The sequence below is a fragment of the Podarcis bocagei genome, assembly GCF_964188305.1.
Source record: "Podarcis bocagei genome assembly, chromosome: 16".
NCBI classification, from domain to species: domain Eukaryota; kingdom Metazoa; phylum Chordata; class Lepidosauria; order Squamata; family Lacertidae; genus Podarcis; species Podarcis bocagei.
This window is the reverse complement of record NC_138142.1, coordinates 19,642,654-19,663,286: the sequence shown is the minus strand read 5'-3', so window position 1 is coordinate 19,663,286 and position 20,633 is coordinate 19,642,654. Positions and strand designations below refer to the sequence as shown.

At 48.6% G+C, this 20,633-nt stretch overlaps 1 protein-coding gene across 2 annotated transcripts; it reads right to left on the bottom strand.

Annotated features, from left to right (window-relative positions):
* Positions 1-327: 327 nt before the first annotated feature.
* PES1 (pescadillo ribosomal biogenesis factor 1) lies at positions 328-19,346 on the bottom strand. 2 transcript variants are annotated; one of them, XM_081174935.1, is made up of 15 exons: positions 19,216-19,346; positions 18,008-18,087; positions 16,609-16,762; positions 15,444-15,553; positions 14,938-15,109; positions 13,355-13,444; positions 11,120-11,236; positions 10,144-10,221; positions 9,570-9,659; positions 8,989-9,119; positions 7,389-7,514; positions 6,956-7,140; positions 6,078-6,208; positions 5,815-5,982; positions 328-1,275 (listed from the first exon to the last, which is right to left on the bottom strand). In XM_081174935.1, the coding sequence occupies exons 1-15, from the start codon at positions 19,237-19,239 to the stop codon at positions 1,195-1,197; spliced, it is 1,737 nt and encodes a 578-aa protein (XP_081031061.1). In that variant the 5' UTR covers positions 19,240-19,346; the 3' UTR covers positions 328-1,194. The 2 variants fall into 2 exon arrangements, with proteins under 2 accessions (XP_081031061.1, XP_081031060.1); XM_081174934.1 differs by having other exon boundaries at positions 6,078-6,211; positions 19,216-19,345.
* Positions 19,347-20,633: the final 1,287 nt, after the last annotated feature.

The window sequence follows — 20,633 nt, the reverse complement described above, 5'->3', positions numbered from 1 at the left end:
TTCAGTCCTTACCCTGGCCTCTTTACACAACCCGAGATGTGTGTTGTCAGAGCCCACCCTATTCACAGAACCATAGAATTGGAAGTGACCTTAAGGGTCATCTAGTCCAACCCCCTGCAATACAGGAATCTTGTCTGACACGGGATTTGAACCCACAACCTTGGGATTGAGAGTCTCATGCTCTGCCAACTGGACTGTGATTGCAATTGGTTCTAACTGCTTTTAAGTTTGAATTATTGCAACCCACCCTGGGACTTGCTGGTGAACGGCAGGCAATAAATTCAATGATGTTTGTGAGAAGGAGAAGGAGGAAGAAGACTGCTGAGATTCGTTTCAAAGCTCAGTTTAATAAAAGAGAACGTAAATTATTCTGCGATTTGAAATTGTAATACAAAATGCGGAAGAGGTTTGGGGTCCAGATGCATTCTTTAGCTGTCCAGGCTATGAATGGGTGCTATGGGGCAGCATCAGAATCAAAGAAGACAAAAGCAAGGCGGGGGGGGGGGATGGATACACACCCCATTACCCATAAAATCCCCAAGCTGTTCCATTTACCAAGACAGGACTGTTCAACCTGAGCCCTTGCATCGACAGTGTAAATAGGTTTCTTTACAAAGCACAGCAACAGTTCAGAGGCAATTCTGCCCTCTGGAAAGACCACAAGCTCCCTCCCATATGCTCACCAACTGGAAGAAAGTGACATTTAAAATTAAGGGGTGGATTCTGTGGTGGTCTTGCAGACCTCAGGCCTACTTATTCCCTGTGCCAAAATAGCCAGAGAGACTTTTTCTCACGAAAAGTCACTTACAGGAAGTGTATGTGGGGAGCCTTATTCACAGTCTCTCAGTTACCCCACACATTTACCAGTGCGTTTTTTGTTTCTATCAAAGCCTAGAAAGCCTGTCCTGACTGGCAAATCTGATGCATGACAGCAACCATCATACAACGAGAAAACCCTGATGGGAACTGAGGAGAATTCAGATGTGTTTTTAAATAAAGCGGACCTTCTCCTCCTTGAAGCCCAAGGTACTACTAGGCCCAATCATCCCACAGGAGTCCACCTTGGTGAAAATGGATTCAGGGGAAGATGCCAGAATTCTGAGGCATCCCACCAACAGGTGAAAGGCCCAAAGTGCCCATCTTGTAGGCCTGTGTGAGAAGGGAACAGGCTGGGATGAGAGGTCTCTGTTACTCTCATTGTGCTTTCTTCATTTTCTTCTTCTCCGATTTCACTACCGCGTCGTGAGCTTTTCGTTTCTCTGCTAGTTTGTTAGCCTGAGAGGGGAGGAAAAAACAAAATGCATTAGTTCATGTCTCAAAAATCCAACTTTTTTTGACACATGTGGTATATACAGCAGGGGCTGCCAACTTTTTTGGGTCAGTGGGCCCATTTGGAATTTTGGGAAAGGGCTGTGGGTGCCAGTCACAAAAAGGCTGATGTGTGTGTGTGTGTGTGGGGAGTGTAGTGTAAGATAAAATGGCTGCCACATCTAGAAAGGCAAGAAAAGAGACAGGAAAACCAAATGCCACGAGCACAGCCACCCATTCCTCTATCTGAAGGGAAGTCACCTACATCAGCCACCCCTGCACTGGCTCAGAGAGAAGCTATTTGCAGTTCTCCTCTGTTCAACATGGAAGGGAGGGAGCGTGTCCAATTCTGACACCCAGTGAAATGTGGGCATGTTTAAAGAGGTGCGTTCAGCACAGAAGATGCCAAGTCAGTGCAAACAGAAACTGAGCAGGAACCGCAAACAGTCTTTTGTGCCTTGTGGAATTCTGATATCTTTCCCAGCTACTATAGGAGGCACTGATGGGCAGCCTCTGTGTATATCACGAGCAATTTCACTGAGCAAACACCCCTTTGCAGGCCATCGTCCTCTGTTAGTATGGGTGCTGTGCACCCGAATGCTTGGATTGGAACTCTCAAGCCAAGAAGACCTCGAGATTCAGGTTAATTTAGAAGACACAAGATTTACCCACTCTGGAAGAATGGCAGATGAAGGTGATTGATTACATGGAATTGGAAGAAATGACTGGCAGAATTCGAGACCAGGGAGAAGAGTCGGTGAAAGAAGACTGGAAGAAATTTAAAGACTATTTACAGAAATATTGTAGAATTAATGAATGCTAGAAGGATGTTGGATAGAAACTAAGTGGTTTCCAGCTGTGATGCTTTAAGAGATAGGAAAAAAGGTTTACAAAAGGGTAAAAGCTTAATGGCAAGGATTTGCTGAACTAACAAACTGAAGTGGAATACAAAAAAGGGAGGTATGAGGAGGTCCGGGGAAATAAGTGTAAGGAAGATATGTTATGGAAAATCAATGTGTTTTTTAACTGTTTTTATTTTGTATGTTTCTTTTTATTTTTCATTTTTACTGTTATACTTTAAAAACTTTAATATCTTTAAAAAAAAAGAGATTCAGGTTAATTTCTCGCAGAAGTGAAAGAGTAGGGGACATAGAGAGATTCTTGCAGCAACACTGCACTTTGAGTCACAGAGAGTGGCATACAGTTCATTAATTCTATGAACCAATGAATCTGCTCTCCAAAAGCAGCCCCATATTGACCCTACACACTCTTGCTCAAGTCCCCCCTTTCTCCCCCCCCCCATGACATGTTAGGTCAATGCTTGAATTTTCAGCATCAGACAAAATAAAGCAACCTTGGCCAACCTAGTGCTTTCCGGATGTCTTGGACTACAGATCCCATCAGCCCCAGCCAGCAGTCGTGATGGGAGTTGTAGTCCAAAACATCTGGAAGGCAACAGATTGGTCGAGTCTGGATTAAAGCATGTGTTGTGTTTCTTCTGAAGTTGTCCCACAATCAAACAAAACTCACTGCTACTTAATCAAATGCAAACAACCAAGCTCTGGGCTCCCCAACCTGCTGCACCGCCAATGAAAACAAATATATGAATAGATAACAAAACTATCCCCGTGATGCTGAAACAAAACTCCATACACACACTATGCAACAGAAGGAAACAACACTACCCCCTTCTCTCCCCACCCCCCAAAACTCACAATGCCTACGATAGCAATGACTCACACCAAATGTAACCGACTATGAAAAAGACTCTATGAACTAAAAACAGGAGACGCTATATGGAGCACTGTTGTTAGCCATGAAAATCTTTCAATAAAACCAATCTAAAGAAAGAAAAGTATGTGGCACATTCCACAAACTTAAGATCAGGAAAGTTTTGTGTAGTGAGCACCAACCTTCCATCACTTCACTGCCTGTGTGGGGAATATTTGGTCCTCCAGTTGCTGTTGGACTACAATTCCCATCATTCCTGGTCATTGGTCACGCTTGCTGGGGCTAACAGGAGTTGTAGTTCAATAACCTCTGGCAGGCCAAAGGTTTTCTACGCCTGCTCTATTGAATGCCAGACGCTGCAGAGGGAGAGCTAAGAATGCCTCAGCTAATACAGTGGTACCTCGGGTTAAATACTTAATTCGAACCTGAAACTGTTCTTAACCTGAAGCACCACTTTAGCTAATGGGGCCTCCTGCTGCTGCCACGCTGCCGGAACACGATTTCTGTTCTCATCCTGAAGCAAAGTTCTTAACCTGAAGCACTATTTCTGGGTTAGCGGAGGCTGTAACCTGAAGCGTATGTAACCTGAAGTGTATGTAACCCGAGGTACCACTGTACCCACAAACGCACATTGGCAGAAGCAGAGGACAAGGTGGCCCTGCACACATACAAGCCGCTTCTCTTCCTGAAATGGTAGTGCTGGATGCGTGACTCATAGGATATTGCTGCAGCAGAGTTCAATGTTTGTTTTGTAATGTTTAAGGAAGGTGGGGTGTGTGTGAGTTGTGATAAGAAGATCCCAACAAAGAGGCTACTCTGGAATGGTAATCTTGGATTTGCCGATACTATTTATAACTTGAAATGAACAATAAACGCTAGTGACTGCCTCTTTTGTAAGTTTAAAAATGATCTAGAAAAATAAAACAAATCCAGCCTGTCTTCCTCCTGTGCCTTGCAAGAGCTGTATGTGTGGAAACAAGGAGGGTTAGCTTTTTACAGCCTAGAATCGAGCATCGCTAATGCGGTTGTAGCCAAGACAGTGCCTTTCTGGATGTTGCTTGACTACAACTCCCATCATCCCTGTCCATTGGCCATGGTGGGGCTGATAGGAGTTGCAGTCCAACAACATATGGAGGTCACTATCTTGGCTACTCCTGTGCTTATGTCTGTAGACTCACTTGAAGAAAGGAGGGGAATCTTGGACTGCATCCAACGAATTGCTGTAATCCTGTTTGGGCTATAGCTCAGTAACAGGATATCTGCTTTGCACACAAAAAGGTCCCAGGTTCAACCCAAGAAATCTCCAGGTAGGACCGTGGAAGATTCTGTCTGAACCTTTGGAGAGATGCTGCCCACCAGTGCCGACAATACTGAGCAACATGGACCCATGTTCTGACTCAGTATACGGCAGCTTCCTATGTCCCTATTTAAATCAGTCTTTACAGTGGTGCCCCGCAAGACGAATGCCTCGCAAGACGGAAAACTCGCTAGACGAAAGAGTTTTCCGTTTTGGAGGTGCTTTGCAAAACGAATCTCCTATGGGCTTGCTTCGCAAGACGAAAATGTCTTGCGAGTTCCTGCAGGTTTTTTTCCTCCCCCCTTTTTCTAAGCCGCTTATCAGCTGATCCGATAAGCTGATAAGCCGCTAAAAGCCACTAATAGCGCTAATCCTCTAATCCGTCAATGGGCCTGCTTCGCAAGACAAAAAAAACGCTAGACGAAGAGAATCACAGAACGGATTCTTTTCGTCTTGCGAGGCACCACTGTAATTTGTAACACAAGGACAGGAATCTTACTTCATTTTAGGGAAGGGCTGTTGTGCGGTGGTAGAGTATGTCCATGGCATGCAAAAGATATCAGGTTCATTCCACCAGCATCTCCAGGTAGGGCTTAGGAGACCCATTTGCTGCTGGTGTAGACAATACTGCAATGTGCTCTACGGGGGGCTACCTTTGAAAGTGACTTGGAAACTACAACTAATCCAGAATGTGGCAGCTAGACTGGTGACCGGGAGTGGCCACCGAGTCCGTATTATACCGGTCCTGAAAGACCTACATTGGCTCTCAGTATGTTTCCGAGCACAATTCAAAGTGTTGGTGCTGACCTTTACAGCCCTAAACGGCCTCGGCCCTGTATAACTGAAGGAGCGTCTCCATCCCCATCGTTCGGCCCGGACTCTGAGGTCCAGCTCCGAGGGCTTTCTGGCAGTTCCTTTACTGCGAGAAGCAAAGTTACAGGGAACCAGGCAGAGGGCCTACTCGGTAGTGGTGCCTGCCCTGTGGAGCGCCCTTCCATCAAATGTCAAGGAAATAAGCAACTATCTGAAGGAAATAAACAACTATCTGAAGGCTTCCCTGTTCAGGGAAGTTTTTAATGCTTGATGTTTTATCATATTATTAATAGTCTGTTGTGAGCCACCAAGAGTGGCTTGGGGAACCCAGCCAGATGGGAAGGGTATGAATAATAATAATAATAATAATAATAATAATAATAATAATCAGGAAGGACCAATGGTCTGATTCGGCAGAAGACAGCATCCTATGGTCCTAAGGACTGCACAACATGACTTCCTCCGCCTTCCCTTGCCCTGTGTTACTCCCCTTGCAAAGCTGTTCCAGATTTGAGGGGCATGTGGTGGGGAGAGGAGGTCCCACAGTGCAGGTGGGAAACCTAACAGGACAACTTCGTAGGACACACCCGCAACCTTTTCCTAGGCCCAGCACAGCAAGACAGCTCAAGCCTAGGACAGGAAGGAGCGGCCCATTGTGACAATACCTCTCGGATCTTGCGCCTCTTCCCAAACATGATCTTCTGGTACAGGTACTTCTCCCGCTTCTTCATCATCATGATGGCCAAGCGCTTCTCCTCGCTCTGCTCCTCTTGCGCCAGCCGCTGCTTGTCCTCTCTCAGGACTTTACCTGCCGTCACCTTCACCGGGAGGGCCTGTGGGAGGGGGAGGAGGAAATCACAAACTCAAAAGGGCAACCCGGAGGCAGGCAAAACTTTCAGGAAACAATTGTGCCTCTCTCCCCACGTACCTTGCTCTGGGTCCTCTGCTCTTCCATCTTCTTCAGCTTCCCCTCGTCTTCTTTCTCAGAACCCTCATCCTCGTCCTCCGAGCCTTCTGTGGCATCGTCACTCTCTTCCTGTTCTTCCGATCCGCTCTCTTCTCCTACAGGAAGGAACCACCTCGTGTTACTTTCCGTGAGCGCCACACAGGTAAGGCAGGCTTGCGAGAAGAAAGCCCCTCACCATTCACTGAACGGAACACATCAGAATGATTGTGGTGCTCATCTCGCTTTCAGGCCGAGGGAGCCAGTGTTTGTCCACAGACAGCTTTCCAGGTCATATGGCCAGCATCACTAAACCACTTCTGGCACAACGAGACACCGTGATGGAAACCACAGCATATGGAAACACCGTTTACCTTCCTGCCACAGAAATGCCTATTTATCTACTTGCACTGGTGTGCTTTTGAACTGCTAGTTGGCAGGAGTGGGACAGAGCAACGGGAGCTCACCCCGTTGCAGGGATTTGAACTGCCGACCTACCGATCAGCAAGTCCAAGAGGCTCAGACTGCAGGAACAGTATTCTTCAGCCACCAAATTTATGGGTAAAGAGAAATGCTTTCAAATTCCTCCTGAAAGTTAATAATGATGATAACAGGTGTGTCTCACTAGGGAGGGAATTCCGCAACTAGGGAACTACCAATGAAAAGGCCCTGTCAGGGGTCAATGCCAATCAGGCAGCCCCCAGTGGCACTGATTTTCAAGCTTGGGGGATTCTCAGATGTTTGGAACTGCCCCCCCATAACACTGACTAAGCAACTGGGGATTATGGGAGTTGCAGTCTAATATTGGCAGGGGACCCAAGTCTGGAGAACCATGGGCCCCGGTTCACGGAGCATCGCGTTACCTGGCTCGTCACCTCTCTGCAAGGCTAGCAGTTTCAGCTTCTCTGGTGGGATGTAGTCCCCTTCCTTCTCAGTCACGAATGGTGAGAGGTGAGGAGGCAGCAGGACGCCGAGGAAGTAATCTGCCACCGGAAGGCACAGCTTGGCATTGACTGAATCGAAGACCCACTGCGGCTGGATGTAATACCTGGGGAGAAACACAAGCCCAGTCTCTCGAGAACCAGAATGGACAAGTGATCCAGAACCGGGTGGATGGGGGGGGGGAATCTGAGACCCTTGATCTCGCTGTGAACCTCCAAGCCTTTAGCCCAAAGGTAGCCAACCTGAAGCTTTCCAGATGTTGTCAGACTACAGTTCCCATCATCCCTGGCTGGAAGACATGCTGCCTGGGGCTGATGGGAGTTGTAGTCCCGACCAAGAGACTGCTGCACTCACCTGCCTATGACTTGCTTTTCCAGACTAGGCCGGTCAACGATTTGATGGGTGATGGTTGGGTCCGTCACATCATAGGTAGCGCCAATGCAAACAGACTTGTCCCAGGACACTTGGCCCCCAAAGCACCTGCCAGAAAGGGGACGATGACACACACCCTCTTGAACCAATCAAACAGGAAGACCAAACCCTACAGCACAAACCCAACCACGCCTGCTCAGAAATGAGTCCTACTGAATTGGTTGCCAGTCTGTTTCTGCACACAATTCAACTGAGGTCCAGGTCTGAGGGCCTTCTGGTGGTTCCCTCACTGTGAGACGTGAAGCTACAGGGAAGCAGGCGGAGGGCCTTCTCAGTAGTGGTGCCCTCCCGTCAGATGTCAAGGAGATAAACAACAATTTGACTTTTAGAAGACATCTGGAGGCAGCCTTGTTCAGGGAAGATTTTAATGGCTGGTGCTATTTTGTGTTTATAATACTTTGTTGGGAGCAGTTCAGAGATGCTCTGGCAACCCAGTCAGATGGGCAGCACATAAATAATAAAATTAATGTTCTTCTTCTTATTATTAAAAGAAAAGGTAAAGGTAAAGGACCCCTGACAGTTAAGTCCAGTTGCAGATGACTCTTGGGTTGTGGCGCTCATCTCGCTTTACAGGCCGAGGGAGCCAGCGTTTGTCTGCAGACAGTTTTTCCGGATCATGTGGCCAGCATAACTAAGTTGTTTCTGGCGTAACGGAACACCAAAACCAGAGCAGCGCACGGAAACGCCGTTTACCTTCCTGCCGGAGTGGTACTTATTTATCTACATGCACTTTTTGACGTGCTTTCAAATTGCCACGTTGGCAGGAGCTGGGACTGAGCAACGGGAGCTCACCCCGTTGCAGGGATTCGAACCGCCGACCTTCTGATCGGCAAGCCAAGAGGCTCAGTGGTTTAGACCACAGCACCACCCGTGTCCCACGTCTTATTATTATTACTTCTTTAAAGCCCTAAATGCCTAAGGCCCCAAATATCAGAAAGGCAGCCTCCTTCCCTACAGGCTTTCTTGGATGTTAAGATTAGCACAGCAGGCCCTCTTGGCAGTTCACCCACTCTCAGAAGCTGGGGTGATGTTGGCATGGGAAAGGGCATTTTCTGTGGCAGTCCCCCAGTTACGGAACTCCCTCCTGACAAAGGTACAGCTGGCACCTTGAATGTACAGGCTTAGCTGCATGCATAAGATCTATCTCTTTACCCTGACACTGGAGGTGTGTGCTTTCAGGACTCACTTTATTCCTGTGATCACGATTTGTTTTAAACTCCTTTTAAAGGTCGCATTTTAAATTGCTGCGACCTGCCCTGGGACTTTTGGCTGAAGGGCAGGCAATAAAACAAATTATTGGAATAACTCAATGGGGCTTACCTCCAGGTAAGTGGGGCTAGTGCTGCAGTCTTAGCCATTAAGTCTGGAATGAGACCAGGGTTCGGGGTCCTTGCATGTAGACTCCCCTCCTCTCCCCACCCCAATAGGGCCATCAAAATCCAGCCAAACTACCAAGGCCTGGGATGCACCTGGCAAAATAACCAGAGCCAAAAGCCCAAGGCAGAGCGACCGCGCTACATACCGGATGATGAAAGCCAGAGGCTCCCTGGGCACTTCCCTGTTGAGGAAGAAGCGAAGGCCTTCAAAGAGCCTCTTCTGCTTCTCCAGGGCCTCCTGCTCCTTTTTCCGGGCCTCCTCTTGCTCTGCACTCTCCTGGTGTAGTGGGGGAGAAAGGCACAGTGAGATCCCTTCTAGGCCAAGCTTCCCAAACTCAGTGCCCTCCATACGTTTTTGGAGTATGACTTCCATCAGCCTTGGAAGTTAGAGTACAAAGCATCCAGGAGCATCAGGTTAGGAAGATCTCGGGTGACTTCTTCGTTAACCTGAGGCGAGTTCAGGGGAGCTCTCCCATCTCAGGTACCCACCACCAAGGCTAAGGAAAGCTACAGTCCGAGAGAAGCCCCTCTGACTTCTGGCCTTGCCTTCCCAGCCCCTCTGAAATGGGCTGGAGCGGCAACTTATGCTGCGTGGCTTCATTGTTCCCACAAAGGGCCAGTGCCCCATTCCCAGCAGGCCCCAGTTACAGGTGGTGGTGGTTTTTTTGGTGGGAGGGGTGGATCTGTGGAGGCCCTCCCCTACTCTAGAGCTCCGGGCAGAACTTACTTCCTCCACGGGGAACTCATCCACGACTGCCTCGTCCTCCGGGTCAGGTGCCACCACTCGGGCCAGGCTGGCGCTGAGAGCCGACAGTTTCTGAGGGGAAAAAGATGTCCAGCAATTAGCAGATACTTAATTGTGTCACCGAGTGCAGATGAAACAGAAGCAGAGGTGGTTTGCCGTTTCCTTGGAACGATCATTTGGGGCAGGAAATAAAGCAGAACTGGAGAGTGGCCAACAGGGAACTACCAATGAAAAGGCCCTGTCAGGGGTCAAGGCCAATCAGGCAGCCCCCAGTGGCAGCAGCAACCAACAAGGCCTCATCTGCTGATTGTAGGGTCCAATCTACAGCACTGATCTTCAAGCTCGGGGTTCTCAGATGTTGTGGAACTGCAACTACCACCCCCACCCCCCTCAACACTGACTAAGCTAGGTCAGGTCAGGTGCCACCACCTGGGCCAGGCTGGTGCTGAGAGCCGACAGTTTCTGAGGGGATAAAGATGTCCAGCAATTAACAGACTGTTGTTCCCCATCCAAGGCCCAGACGGCTGATTCTTGGGCGCCACTCCTGCCCACTCACCTCCAGGTAGCTCTCAGAGTCCAAGGCGTACACCTCCCCATCCTCTGGCGTCAGCTCTGACAGGGACTGGCCTTCGATCTGAAATACACACAGATGCAGGGATGACCTCCTTCCTCAGAATCTGTTTAACAAGAGAACATTCCTGCTGGCTGGCAGCCCCAGCCTTCAGGGCTTTTCTGCCTTTAACCCTCCTTGATCCCGCCCAGCCATGGTGGTGATTGGAGGAAAGCCATCTCTCTCACCCACACCCAGATTTTGGTCTGTTGGGATGTGGGACGGGGCCTTTTCATGAGTGGCGCCCAGCATGACCCTCAAAATTGCCTGATCTTTCTCTCTCCCATCCCTTCTGTGCTTTTGTGACCAGTTCATTTTTCAAGTTTTTTGTCATTCCTTTTAAAGTGACAGGTCTGCTGCTTTAAAATCAAGGTGGTCCAACGTGATGACGGCTGAATCATAATTTGATGCCCCCGCACTGCCTTCCCAAAGCCAAGTAAGCAAGATGCTGGACTTGGGGAAGGAGGCACGAGGGCTCTAACAGGGTCCTAGTGCCCTCACCTCCTTCCCAAAGCCTAGGTAGCACTTTCCAAGCTTTGGGAGGAGGTGTGAGAGCTCTAGGACCCTGCCTGAGCCTTGCATCTCCTTCCCAAAGCCCAGAGCCTCACTCAGCCAGCTCTGGAAAGGCAGCTTCAAAGTTTGGTCTCACTCTCCCCCCCCCCCCACTTGACAAGGCAGTGCATGGCCCACAGGTTCCATGAAAGAATAAAAACCTTACTGCACTAAGCTGGCAATTGGGCATGAAGCTCACTGGGTCACCTTGGCCAAGTCATTGCCTCTCTCGGCCTAAGCTACCTCACAGGGTTCTTGCAAGGATAAATTGGGAGAGGGAGAGCCACGTACACCAGCTTGAGTCTTAAGTCCCTGGGATTTCCCCTGCCCTCCAGTTGTTTTTCTCAATTCTACACAGTGAATTCCTCACCTTTGGAGGGTAGTGCAAGTTGATGGACTGGTAGAGGCGGAAATTAATGAAGCCCACGAGAGTGGTGTAGAACTCCGTGAAGGTGGCCATGACTCTGTAGTCCACGTCTGTCGGGTGCTGGGAGGAAAGAGGGGTGCCGATTAAGCCACTGTAACACACACACACAAACACCCCTTTCAAAACACCCAGTTCTACTTCCATGTAGAAGTTTTCTCTACAGACATATCTCATGTTCCGTTTAATTTATGTTACGTTCTTTCAGGTTACGTCCCGTGGCGACCCGGAAGTACCGGAAAGGGTTACTTCCGGGTTTCGCCGCTCGCACATGTACCAAAGCGCGAAACGATGTCACACGCATGCGCCAAAGCGCTGCGGGTTGCGCTTTGTTCATGTTGCGAACGGGCCTCCGGAATGGATCCCGTTCGCAACCAGAGGTACCACTGTAGTAACATCTTCACTTTCATAGCTCTATGCAGAGATACAGAACGTACTCCTGCAGGAGGCAGTGACGGCCAACGACTTGGATGGCTTTACAAGAGGAGTAAAGCTATCAATGGCTATTAGACATGGTGATGATGCTCTGCGCCCACAGCTGAAGGCAGCAATGCTTCTGAACACCAGTTGCTGGAAACTACAGGAGGGAAGAGGCCTCTTGAGCTTGGCTGCTGCTTTTGGACTTCCCTTTGGGGCATCTCTGTGGGTGGAGAAGTCATCATCTCCCTTCCTCTTCTCTAAGTCTAAGCTGCTTGGCTTTCTCAGCCCGACTGCAACCATCCCCCTTCCGCCTGAAGCAGAATAATCTTTATTTGCATCAGCCACTAGCCACAGCAATAAAATAAAATGTACTGAAGATAGAGGTAAAAACTTAACTATAGAAAATACATTTTGGGGGTTTACATCAATAATCAAATAACAGATCTTATCGTAATTGCCCCCGCTAAAAACCTTGCAGTTTTTGCTGTCACTTGATCATCTTCATCTGCTAAAAGAAAGGACACTGTAGGAATGGTTGAGCAACCCGGCATGGACAATAATAGAGAGGTAATAACCTCACTCCTCAAACCTTTACACAAGCCAGAAGCATATAAGCCACTGACCCAATACTGTCATCTCAGCAGGGAAGTGTTTTTCCAGTGGAATTTTCTGAAATCGACCCTCAAGTACAGCCGAAGGGAGTACATTCAATCTTGCGAAAGCAAAAGCGTGTCTGTATTTTGGAATTGTTAAATTTTACAAGCGGGGTTCCAAAATGTCAAAATGACTTGGTGGGAAATAATCACACCATGGACAAAATTTCCTGATTGTGGCCAGATTATTCTGCTGCTCGATATCATATAGGCACTGTCTAATTAAATTATTTGCTTTATCCCCCTTCTGCCTGCTTGCCAACAGCAGCACCTGTTATCCAAACAACCCCCTTTAACAAGGCGTGGTTGTATATGTTGCTATTATATCTGCAAGGTGCATTAAGGCATGGCCTGATGGGAAAAGCAACAGATTTAAGTTATGCAAGCCAACGGACAGGGCCAAATGTGTCCAAATAACCAGCTGTCCACCAGCTGAGCAGTGTTCCAGTGGGGTTAATTGTTAATTAAGGTCACTTCTGCAGTGCCCATTTTCTAAAGTTAATGATTCTTCGACCCAAGGGAAGCTCAGCTGGAATAACCAAGGACAAGAAGTCAACGTGCACCACGGGCAAAAGGACTCAAGGCCCAGGTCATGGTCTCCTAGTTCCCTTTGGGCAGCCAATGGGGACGAGGAGGTGGGCCAAGGCACAGCCAGGGCACCATTGATTGGGGGGTTCTGGTAGCCTCACATCGAAAAGAAGATTGCAGAAAACGGCAAGCAAAATGATCCGCCACAGGAATCTATGTTATCTATGTTAAGAAAGATTTAGTATGGAACTTAAAAACGGGGGGAAATAGCCACCAAAATGGAAAGATTTATCATAGCAAGCTGCCCTATTCCGAGTATGATCCTTGGTCCATCTAGCTTAATACTGTCTATACTGACTGACAGCAGTTCTCTTGGCTTTCAGGAAGGGGGCATTTCCAGCCGTACTTGGAGATACTTTTGGGGAATGAACCAGGGATCTTCTGCATGCAAAGCAGGTGCTCTGCTGGTGAGCTATGGCCCTTCCATCCCATGATACTGAAGGAGTTAGTGCCTTTGTTTTGCAGGGAATGACAATGAGATTAACAAAACTATGCCAGGAAATCTTGCCCAGGTACTCACATTGTGGGAAAAGGCGTAGGGTGTTATCCAGGTGACAAGCTGCCCCATCACCTCCGCCTGGTAGTAGATGCCTTTGATGGACAGGAACACCTGGCAAGGGGAGGAGAGAGGGTGGTTTCAGCTGGAGAATCAACACAGAACACAACGGAGAAGTCCAGTGCAGGTGAAAAAAGGCCGGCCACTTCTCTGATATTGCCTTCCTCAACTTGGTGGCCTCCAGATGTTCTGGACTACGACCCCCATCAGGGTTCAGCCCTGCCCAGACCTCAAACCTGCAGTCTCTGCAGGAGGAGGGGCAGAACCCTACAAGGCACTTCCTGTGACCCTGGGAAGCAACAAGAGCCAGATATCTCTGTTCCAGGGGCTGGAGGTCCCTACACCAGGTGCCTGGTTTCTTGGCTGTGTCTCAGACTGTTCCCCAACACTCCATCTCCAGCTAGCTGCACCTGGGTTTACTTGGGAGGAGGAAGCACACAGAAACTCCTGCACTTGAGCAAGAAAGAAGTGGAGCCTACAGTTCCTATACAAAGCCCCCCCCCCCAGCTGAGTTACTGCATTGCTGAAGCAATGGTTACTTTTCCAAACTCTAGATTTCCTGGCCCTGAGAAATCAATGCTTCCTCTCTCCCCCTTGCCCCACCAGAGGAAGAATCGACATTAAAAGGGAATTATCAAGCTCTGCCAGCATGGCTGTGCTTCCAAGCAGCCTCAGCATCACACAGTCACGCTTGCTGGTTCTGATGGGAGCTGTAGTCTAAAACTTCTGGTGGGCACCAGGTTGGCCAAGGCAGTGATGGAGCGCTTAAGCCAGCCAGATGTTGCAGGCAGTAATTCTCATTAGCACCAGCAAGCGCAGCCCAAGGGGGCGAAAACTGTTAGTTTCTGTTTGCCACTGTGCAGTGCTTGGAGTCACAGGACTCTGTTTACATTCCTGGGATTCCAGACTGTTGGAAGTCTCACGGAAGACAGGAGACGGATGTGATGTTACTGGTTTCCTGTTCCTTTGTTTGTTCAGTTGAGTTTGGATTTGGATTTGATATCCCGCTTTATCACTACCCGAAGGAGTCTCAAAGTGGCTAACACTCTCCTTTCCCTTCCTCCCCCACAACAAACACTCTGTGAGGTGAGTGGGGCTGAGAGACTTCAGAGAAGTGTGACTAGCCCAAGGTCACCCAGCAGCTGCATGTGGAGGAGCGGAGACGCGAACCCGGTTCACCAGATTACGAGACTACTGCTCTTAACCACTACACCACACTGGCTCTCTGCTTTCACAGAGAGAGGATGTGTTTTCTGTCTGCGTAGTTAGTAATAAAGCATAGTGATGTAGCCATAAATCTCATCACTTCTGCGTGTTGCTTTGATTCTCTGCGTAATGGGGAATGTGCCTGGAGCCTTATCAAAGGCTCAGGTCGTTAATCACGTCGGAGGCGATTCCGGAGGAGCTCGGCTGATCACAGGTTCCAACAAAAACATCTGGAGGGCACCAGGATGCTGAAGACCCAGCTTGATGTGTGTTGATCTACCTAAAATAAAACCAACCCCTTCCTGGATCTGTAACTCCCCATAGCCTCTCACCCAGCTCACCTTGCGTAGAGAGCGCGAGCAGATGACGTAGTTGAGGAACTCCACAGTGAGGCGGCGGCACAGCTGGATTGTCTGAACGTGGCACTTGCCGGTACGCGGGAAGGTGGCGAAGAGGAAGCACATGGAAAGAGCGTCGTCAAGGTCCCGCAGGGCATCGATGAAGGTCGGGTACCTGCAAGGGGGAGGTGAAGAACAGGACCATGTAACTCACACAGTCTTAATCATCCCAGAGTGCTTTATAAACAACCGGACTATAGTCAGCTTGCTCTGTCCCCATGGGATCGGATCCCCCTTCTGCTGGGGACAAAATTGAGGATGCTGGATCAGAAGGGTAATTGTATGTAGGGCCAGCCCCAGTGGCACATCCACAGGATCAGCTCCTGGTACCGGTGCCTCTTTGGCCAGAGGGTACTGCACTCCCATCCCCTGACCCTCCTGTGCCCAGTTACTTGGATCCCCATTGTGGTTCCTCTGCAAGGTTCTCCCTTGGGCCTCCCATCTCTTACCTTTCCTTGACAATGTGGTCCAACCTATATCCAGGTTTGTTGTCCTTCAGCCGTTCCACAGTGTTCCATTGGCTCTTCCCGTAAGCTTTGCGCAATTTGCGGACAAACACCTTGTGGGGAAGAAAGGGTTCAGACACAGGTGACCTTGCCAGCTGCTGGCCGCCCAGTCTAGAATTCCCTGACCTAGTCTGCTGTCCACCAACATTACGCTATCATCCTCATCACTACAGATTTAATAATCACCTTCTTAACCAACCTCTCAAGGCAATTTACAAGTAAGATAATTAAAAACACAGAAGCAACAAAAACATTTAAAACAAGACAAAAACCTTAACAAGTCGACACTTTATGCAGTTGGAAAAGTCTGGTCAGAACAAAATGTCTTCAGTTGTTTCCAGAAAGTGCAGGCAGTGAGCGCCAGTTGTATCTTAAGTCCCCCTTCTCGCTTCTGCAGCTAGGAGACAGCAGCACCCAATCTCTTTGTGGGTGACATATGCTGACATTAGTTTTTCTGCCAGAAACACTAATGGCTGATAAACTTTACAGCAGACAAATACAAGTTTGATTTCATTGGAGGGAGTTGATATTCTATCACGTAATGCATCTCATTAGCAACCGGGCTCAGGATCAAGTCATTAAAGAAAAGGCAGTGATGTGGGATGTTTCAGTGCTTTCTTTTTTCCATGGAAAATATTTAGTTGCAGAAGTTCATTTGAAACAAGAAATGATTGAATCCCAACTTCAAATACTGTATCAGGCACATTTGGCAGTTTCAAAATTTTCAAACTTTGTTTACTTGCTACAAGCAAAATAAATAGGCAGAATTAAATCACTCAGGATATTTCCTGATACTTAAGTCCCCTAAGGAAGTTACTCTTTCAGAAACAGTAGTTTTAGTTTGCCTCAATGTCTTTTTCTTCTGCTGTTCAGTGATGTGGGTTAGCCAGGAAATTCTTAAACAGAAATTTTTTCTTTGCAGTTCAAAATTTTCTATAAAACCCAAACCACTGAGCAGGGGGAACAAAATGGACTGCAGCTCTTGAAAGGAAATGGTAACTCCCTTCCTCTAATCCGTCTCCAAAGTCAGCGCTCTAAAACTGTTGCAGGTGGTGATATTAAACCTAATGTTTGTGATTGGCTGCAGGATCCCACGGGATCACAATACCTTATATTCCCGGAACTTGTTGACAATGGGCTCATGTAGGAGAAATTTTATGTCTTTCAGGAGGTAGAAAGTCCTGGCAGCAGTAGATCCTTTGTTCACCTTCTTCTTATGTTTGGGTTCATGAGGGTAAATCCCTTTTAGGATGCAGAGTCGCCTGGAAAGGGCAGGGGGGTGGGGAAGAGAACAGATGTCTTGTCGGTTTCCCGTTGGCCAAGTTAAGGCAACATAACGCACAATGCTATTCACTGTGAAGCTATCACAGGTTGGAACTGTTAGCAGTCACCTAAATAATGCAGACGGAGACCAGAGAGAAGTGAAAGTGATAATACTTGATTGGGTAAACTGAACAAAAACTGCGTATAACTTGAGGAGACATAGACAGAGAGGTTTTGTCTCATTTACAAGCCTTGTTCATAGCAGAAAGATATTCAGCAACTAAAGAGAAAGAGTAAAACTTCCTCTGAAACTACACAGCCAGTTAGAACGTGAGCTCTCCTGGCAAGGATCATGCCAATCTGCTGGGCAACACCACAACCTTCTAACTAACTGTAAACAGAATTAACCCTTAGGTTATTAACTGAATGGTTCTGCCCTTGTTTTTCCGACAGGATACTGCTGTCACCACCACTACAACCCAAAGCCAAGAAGTCAGTGCGACAGGGTCTGCTATGACTCCACCACCAACACACTGGCCCTAACTGACATAGGTAAAGGTACCCCTGCCCGTACGGGCCAGTCGTGTCCGACTCTAGGGTTGCGTGCTCATCTCGCTCTAGAGGCTGTGAGCCAGCGCCGTCTGAAGACACTTCCGGGTCACGTGGCCAGCGTGACGAAGCTGCAGCTGGCGAGCCAGCACCAGCGCAGCACATGGAAACACCGTTTACCTTCCCGCTATAAAGCGGTACCTATTTATCTACTTGCACTTAAGAGTACTTTCGAACTGCTAGGCGGGCAGGAGCTGGGACCGAACGACGGGAGCTCACCCTGCTGCGGGGATTCGAACCGCCGACCATACGATCGGCAAGTCCTAGGCACTGAGGTTTTACCCACAGCACCACCCGCGTCCCTGACATAAGACCTTAAGAAAGGCCTGATGGATCAGGCCAATGGCCCATCCAGTCCAGCCTCCTGTTCTCTCTGCGGCCACCCAGATGCCCCCAAAGGAAGCCCAGTAGCAGAACTCGAGCCCCAGAGGACTCTCTCCTCAGACTGTGGAAGAGCAGAGTCATTGTGGTGAGTAGCCACGAGAGAGATGCAAACAGAGATCCAGTAGCATGTGTGTACAGAGAGACAAACTACACCCCTGCCAGGCAGCACTGCAATACTCAAGACACTCCTGCCACACACATATGTATCAAGGGGCCACAGTAAGCTGGTAAGCGATGATTCCTTTCCTTACCTGAAGTCTGCAAGGCTCAGTTGCAACTTCTTCCGGGCTTTGTTCCTGGTAATATAGTTGGTGGCAGAACCCCTCTCGTACTTTGGGACGAAAAGAGAGACAACGCTTAATACCCCCAAGTGTGTTTTATAAGCTGGTCTCTGACTGTAATAAATTATCTATCTATCTAACGCTTAATATATGTCCTTCGACGAGTTAAACCCAAACAAAGAACTGAGTGGCTCGCAGTGAGAAATTAAGTGTATTAATTTAAACGCAAGTGATCCTACAGTGCTGCCTTCATGCCTAGATAGTAAACAGCTAAGACAGGAACAAAGGAAGCTACCTTAAGCAGAGTCAGACTGCTGGTTCATCTAGCTTATTTTTGACACTGAAGGGCAGCAGCTGTCCAGGGTTTCAGGCAAGGAGTCCATCCCAATCCTGAAATGCCAAGGATTGACATACGCCTTCTGCATACGAAGCAGATGCTCTATCAATGAGTTATGGAAGCTGCCTTATACCATCTAGTTCACTATTTGTCTGCACCAGCCTTTCTCAACCTTGGGTCCCCAGATGTTATTGAACTACAACTCCCATCATCCCCAGTGAGAAGGGCCAGCAGCCAGGGATGATGGGAGTTGTAGTGTCAAATAACATACGGGGACCCAAGGATGAGAAAGGCTGGTCTACACTGACTGGCAGCTGCTCTTTAGGGTTTCAGGCAGGGGACATTCGCTGCCACACCTGGGGATGCTGGGGAATAAGCCTCAGACCTTCTACATGCAGATGCCCCATGGTACTTCCAACTAGAGTGGCCAACAGAGGAGGGTGACACGAGTTGGAAGTCCAGCATCTTGAGAGCATCCCTTCCGCTACTCCTGGCCCAGGACACGGGAACGTAAGAAGCTAACACATCTCGAGTCTGGCTACTGGCCCACCTAGCCCAGTAGCGTCTACACGAACTGGCAGCAGCTCCTCAGGGTTTCTCCCAATTCTATCTGGAGAGACCATCAGGCTCTAAACCCGAACATGGGACCTTCTGCATGCTACGGCCCTGCTTCACCAGAAGGATAGTAAAAAAAAATCCGCAAGCCGCCGTGTATTAGGTAGTTAGTTCCGGAAGTAACGTGTTTCCACTTTCAGACGTTACTTCGCTACACGGGAAAGCGGCATCCCCTCATGAGAGCAACGCGGTGAGCAGGCTGGGCCTGCCTTAAGCCACGCGGTACCTTCTTTTTCTCCACGCCGCCCATCGCTGTCGCCGCTCCTGCCTCCCCGCCGACACTCACGTGGCGACTCTCGCAGGCCGGCCGAAGGGGCTCCGCCCACTAAATGCGTCATCGCCCCCTCCTTCTCAGGGTGTCCACGCAGCTGCCTGACCGGGAGCCAACGTCCTGGAGTTAAGCCCACCCGGCGGCGTGTCACCGGCCAAGCGAAGCGGATCATGAAGTCGCTTCGTTTCAGTCGCCATGCCGGGAAGCTCTCCGAGTAGCAAAGGTTTCGAGCAGGCATGGATTTGGGCACCTTTAGGAGGGCCTTAAGCAAGACCCTAGGTCTAGGAAGCCGACCTGGGGGAAGCGGCGCATGCTGGGGGATTGGATGACTATGATAGAGGCCTAGAAATAGAAAGGCTTTCTGTGACTTAAAGTCGGGTACCTAGAGATAGGAAAAATGTAGACTGACACCCAGGGCTTAACTTTCGGTTCTTGTGTGCATGCAGGTTCAATCCCCAGTGGCGTCTCCAGAGAGGGCTGGGCATTTTCCCTGAAGAGCTGCTGCCAGCCAGTGCAGACAATATTGAGCTACAGGAACCAGTGGTCTGGCTCAGTAGAAGGCAGCTTCCTAGGTTCCTAAACAGTAGCAGCAAAGACCTCCACTTCCTCCCCCAACTGATTTTTAAACATGTCCAAGTCCCAGTCGCCTTCATGCAAGTCCATGGAAGGCTTTTGTATCCAGCTGCCTGCATTTAAGTAAGTGGGCCTTTTCCTGCAACGTGAGGCGGAGGTCTGAAGCCCAAATCTGCCTCAGCTCCACCACCAACTTGCACTTTTAACACTGGACTACATTGAAGGGCTGTTGTAAGCCTCTCTTTCTCAGCCACGCGCCCATCCAATCATAAATATGGGGACAATAGATAACAGAAAACATGCTGCCTTGGGTTTATGACACAGCAAGCAGCCTTGCCCAGTTTTGGATTAAAAAAATACTTGGGAGGGTCTTTAGCTGCTTACCCACTATACCTTTTAAGCACACCTGAAGCACAAACTCCCCTCAAAGTATTCTGGGCGCAGTAGTTTGTTAAAGCATGCTGAGAATTGTAACTCTGTGAGGGCTCAACTACAGTGCCCAGAATTGTTTGAGGGAAAGAATATTATGCTTCGAATGTGCGTTAAATGTACAGTGTGCCCAATTTTACAATCAGAGTACCGTACTTCAAATGAATATGCAGCCCATCAGTGATTAATCCAGGCTTTCCCTGATCCATAAATTCAGACTCTGATTTATGTGCCCGAATCACCCGGAATTCCTGTTTTATTTGTTATGTTATCATATTACTGTTTTATTGGTTTTATGTTACATTTTTGTTTTTACAATAATGTTTGCTTTTATGTTGCACGCAGGACTTAATATTTCTCTCCACCAAATA

Coding starts and splice junctions, on each gene's coding strand:
- PES1 (XM_081174934.1), bottom strand. CDS start 19,239: ATGGGCGGCGTGGAGAAAAAGAAG. Junction 11,237..13,354: donor CCTACGCCTTTTCCCACAAT/GTGAGTACCTGG, acceptor CTTTCCTCCCAG/CACCCGACAGACGTGGACTA. Junction 10,222..11,119: donor ACTTGCACTACCCTCCAAAG/GTGAGGAATTCA, acceptor TGTGTATTTCAG/ATCGAAGGCCAGTCCCTGTC.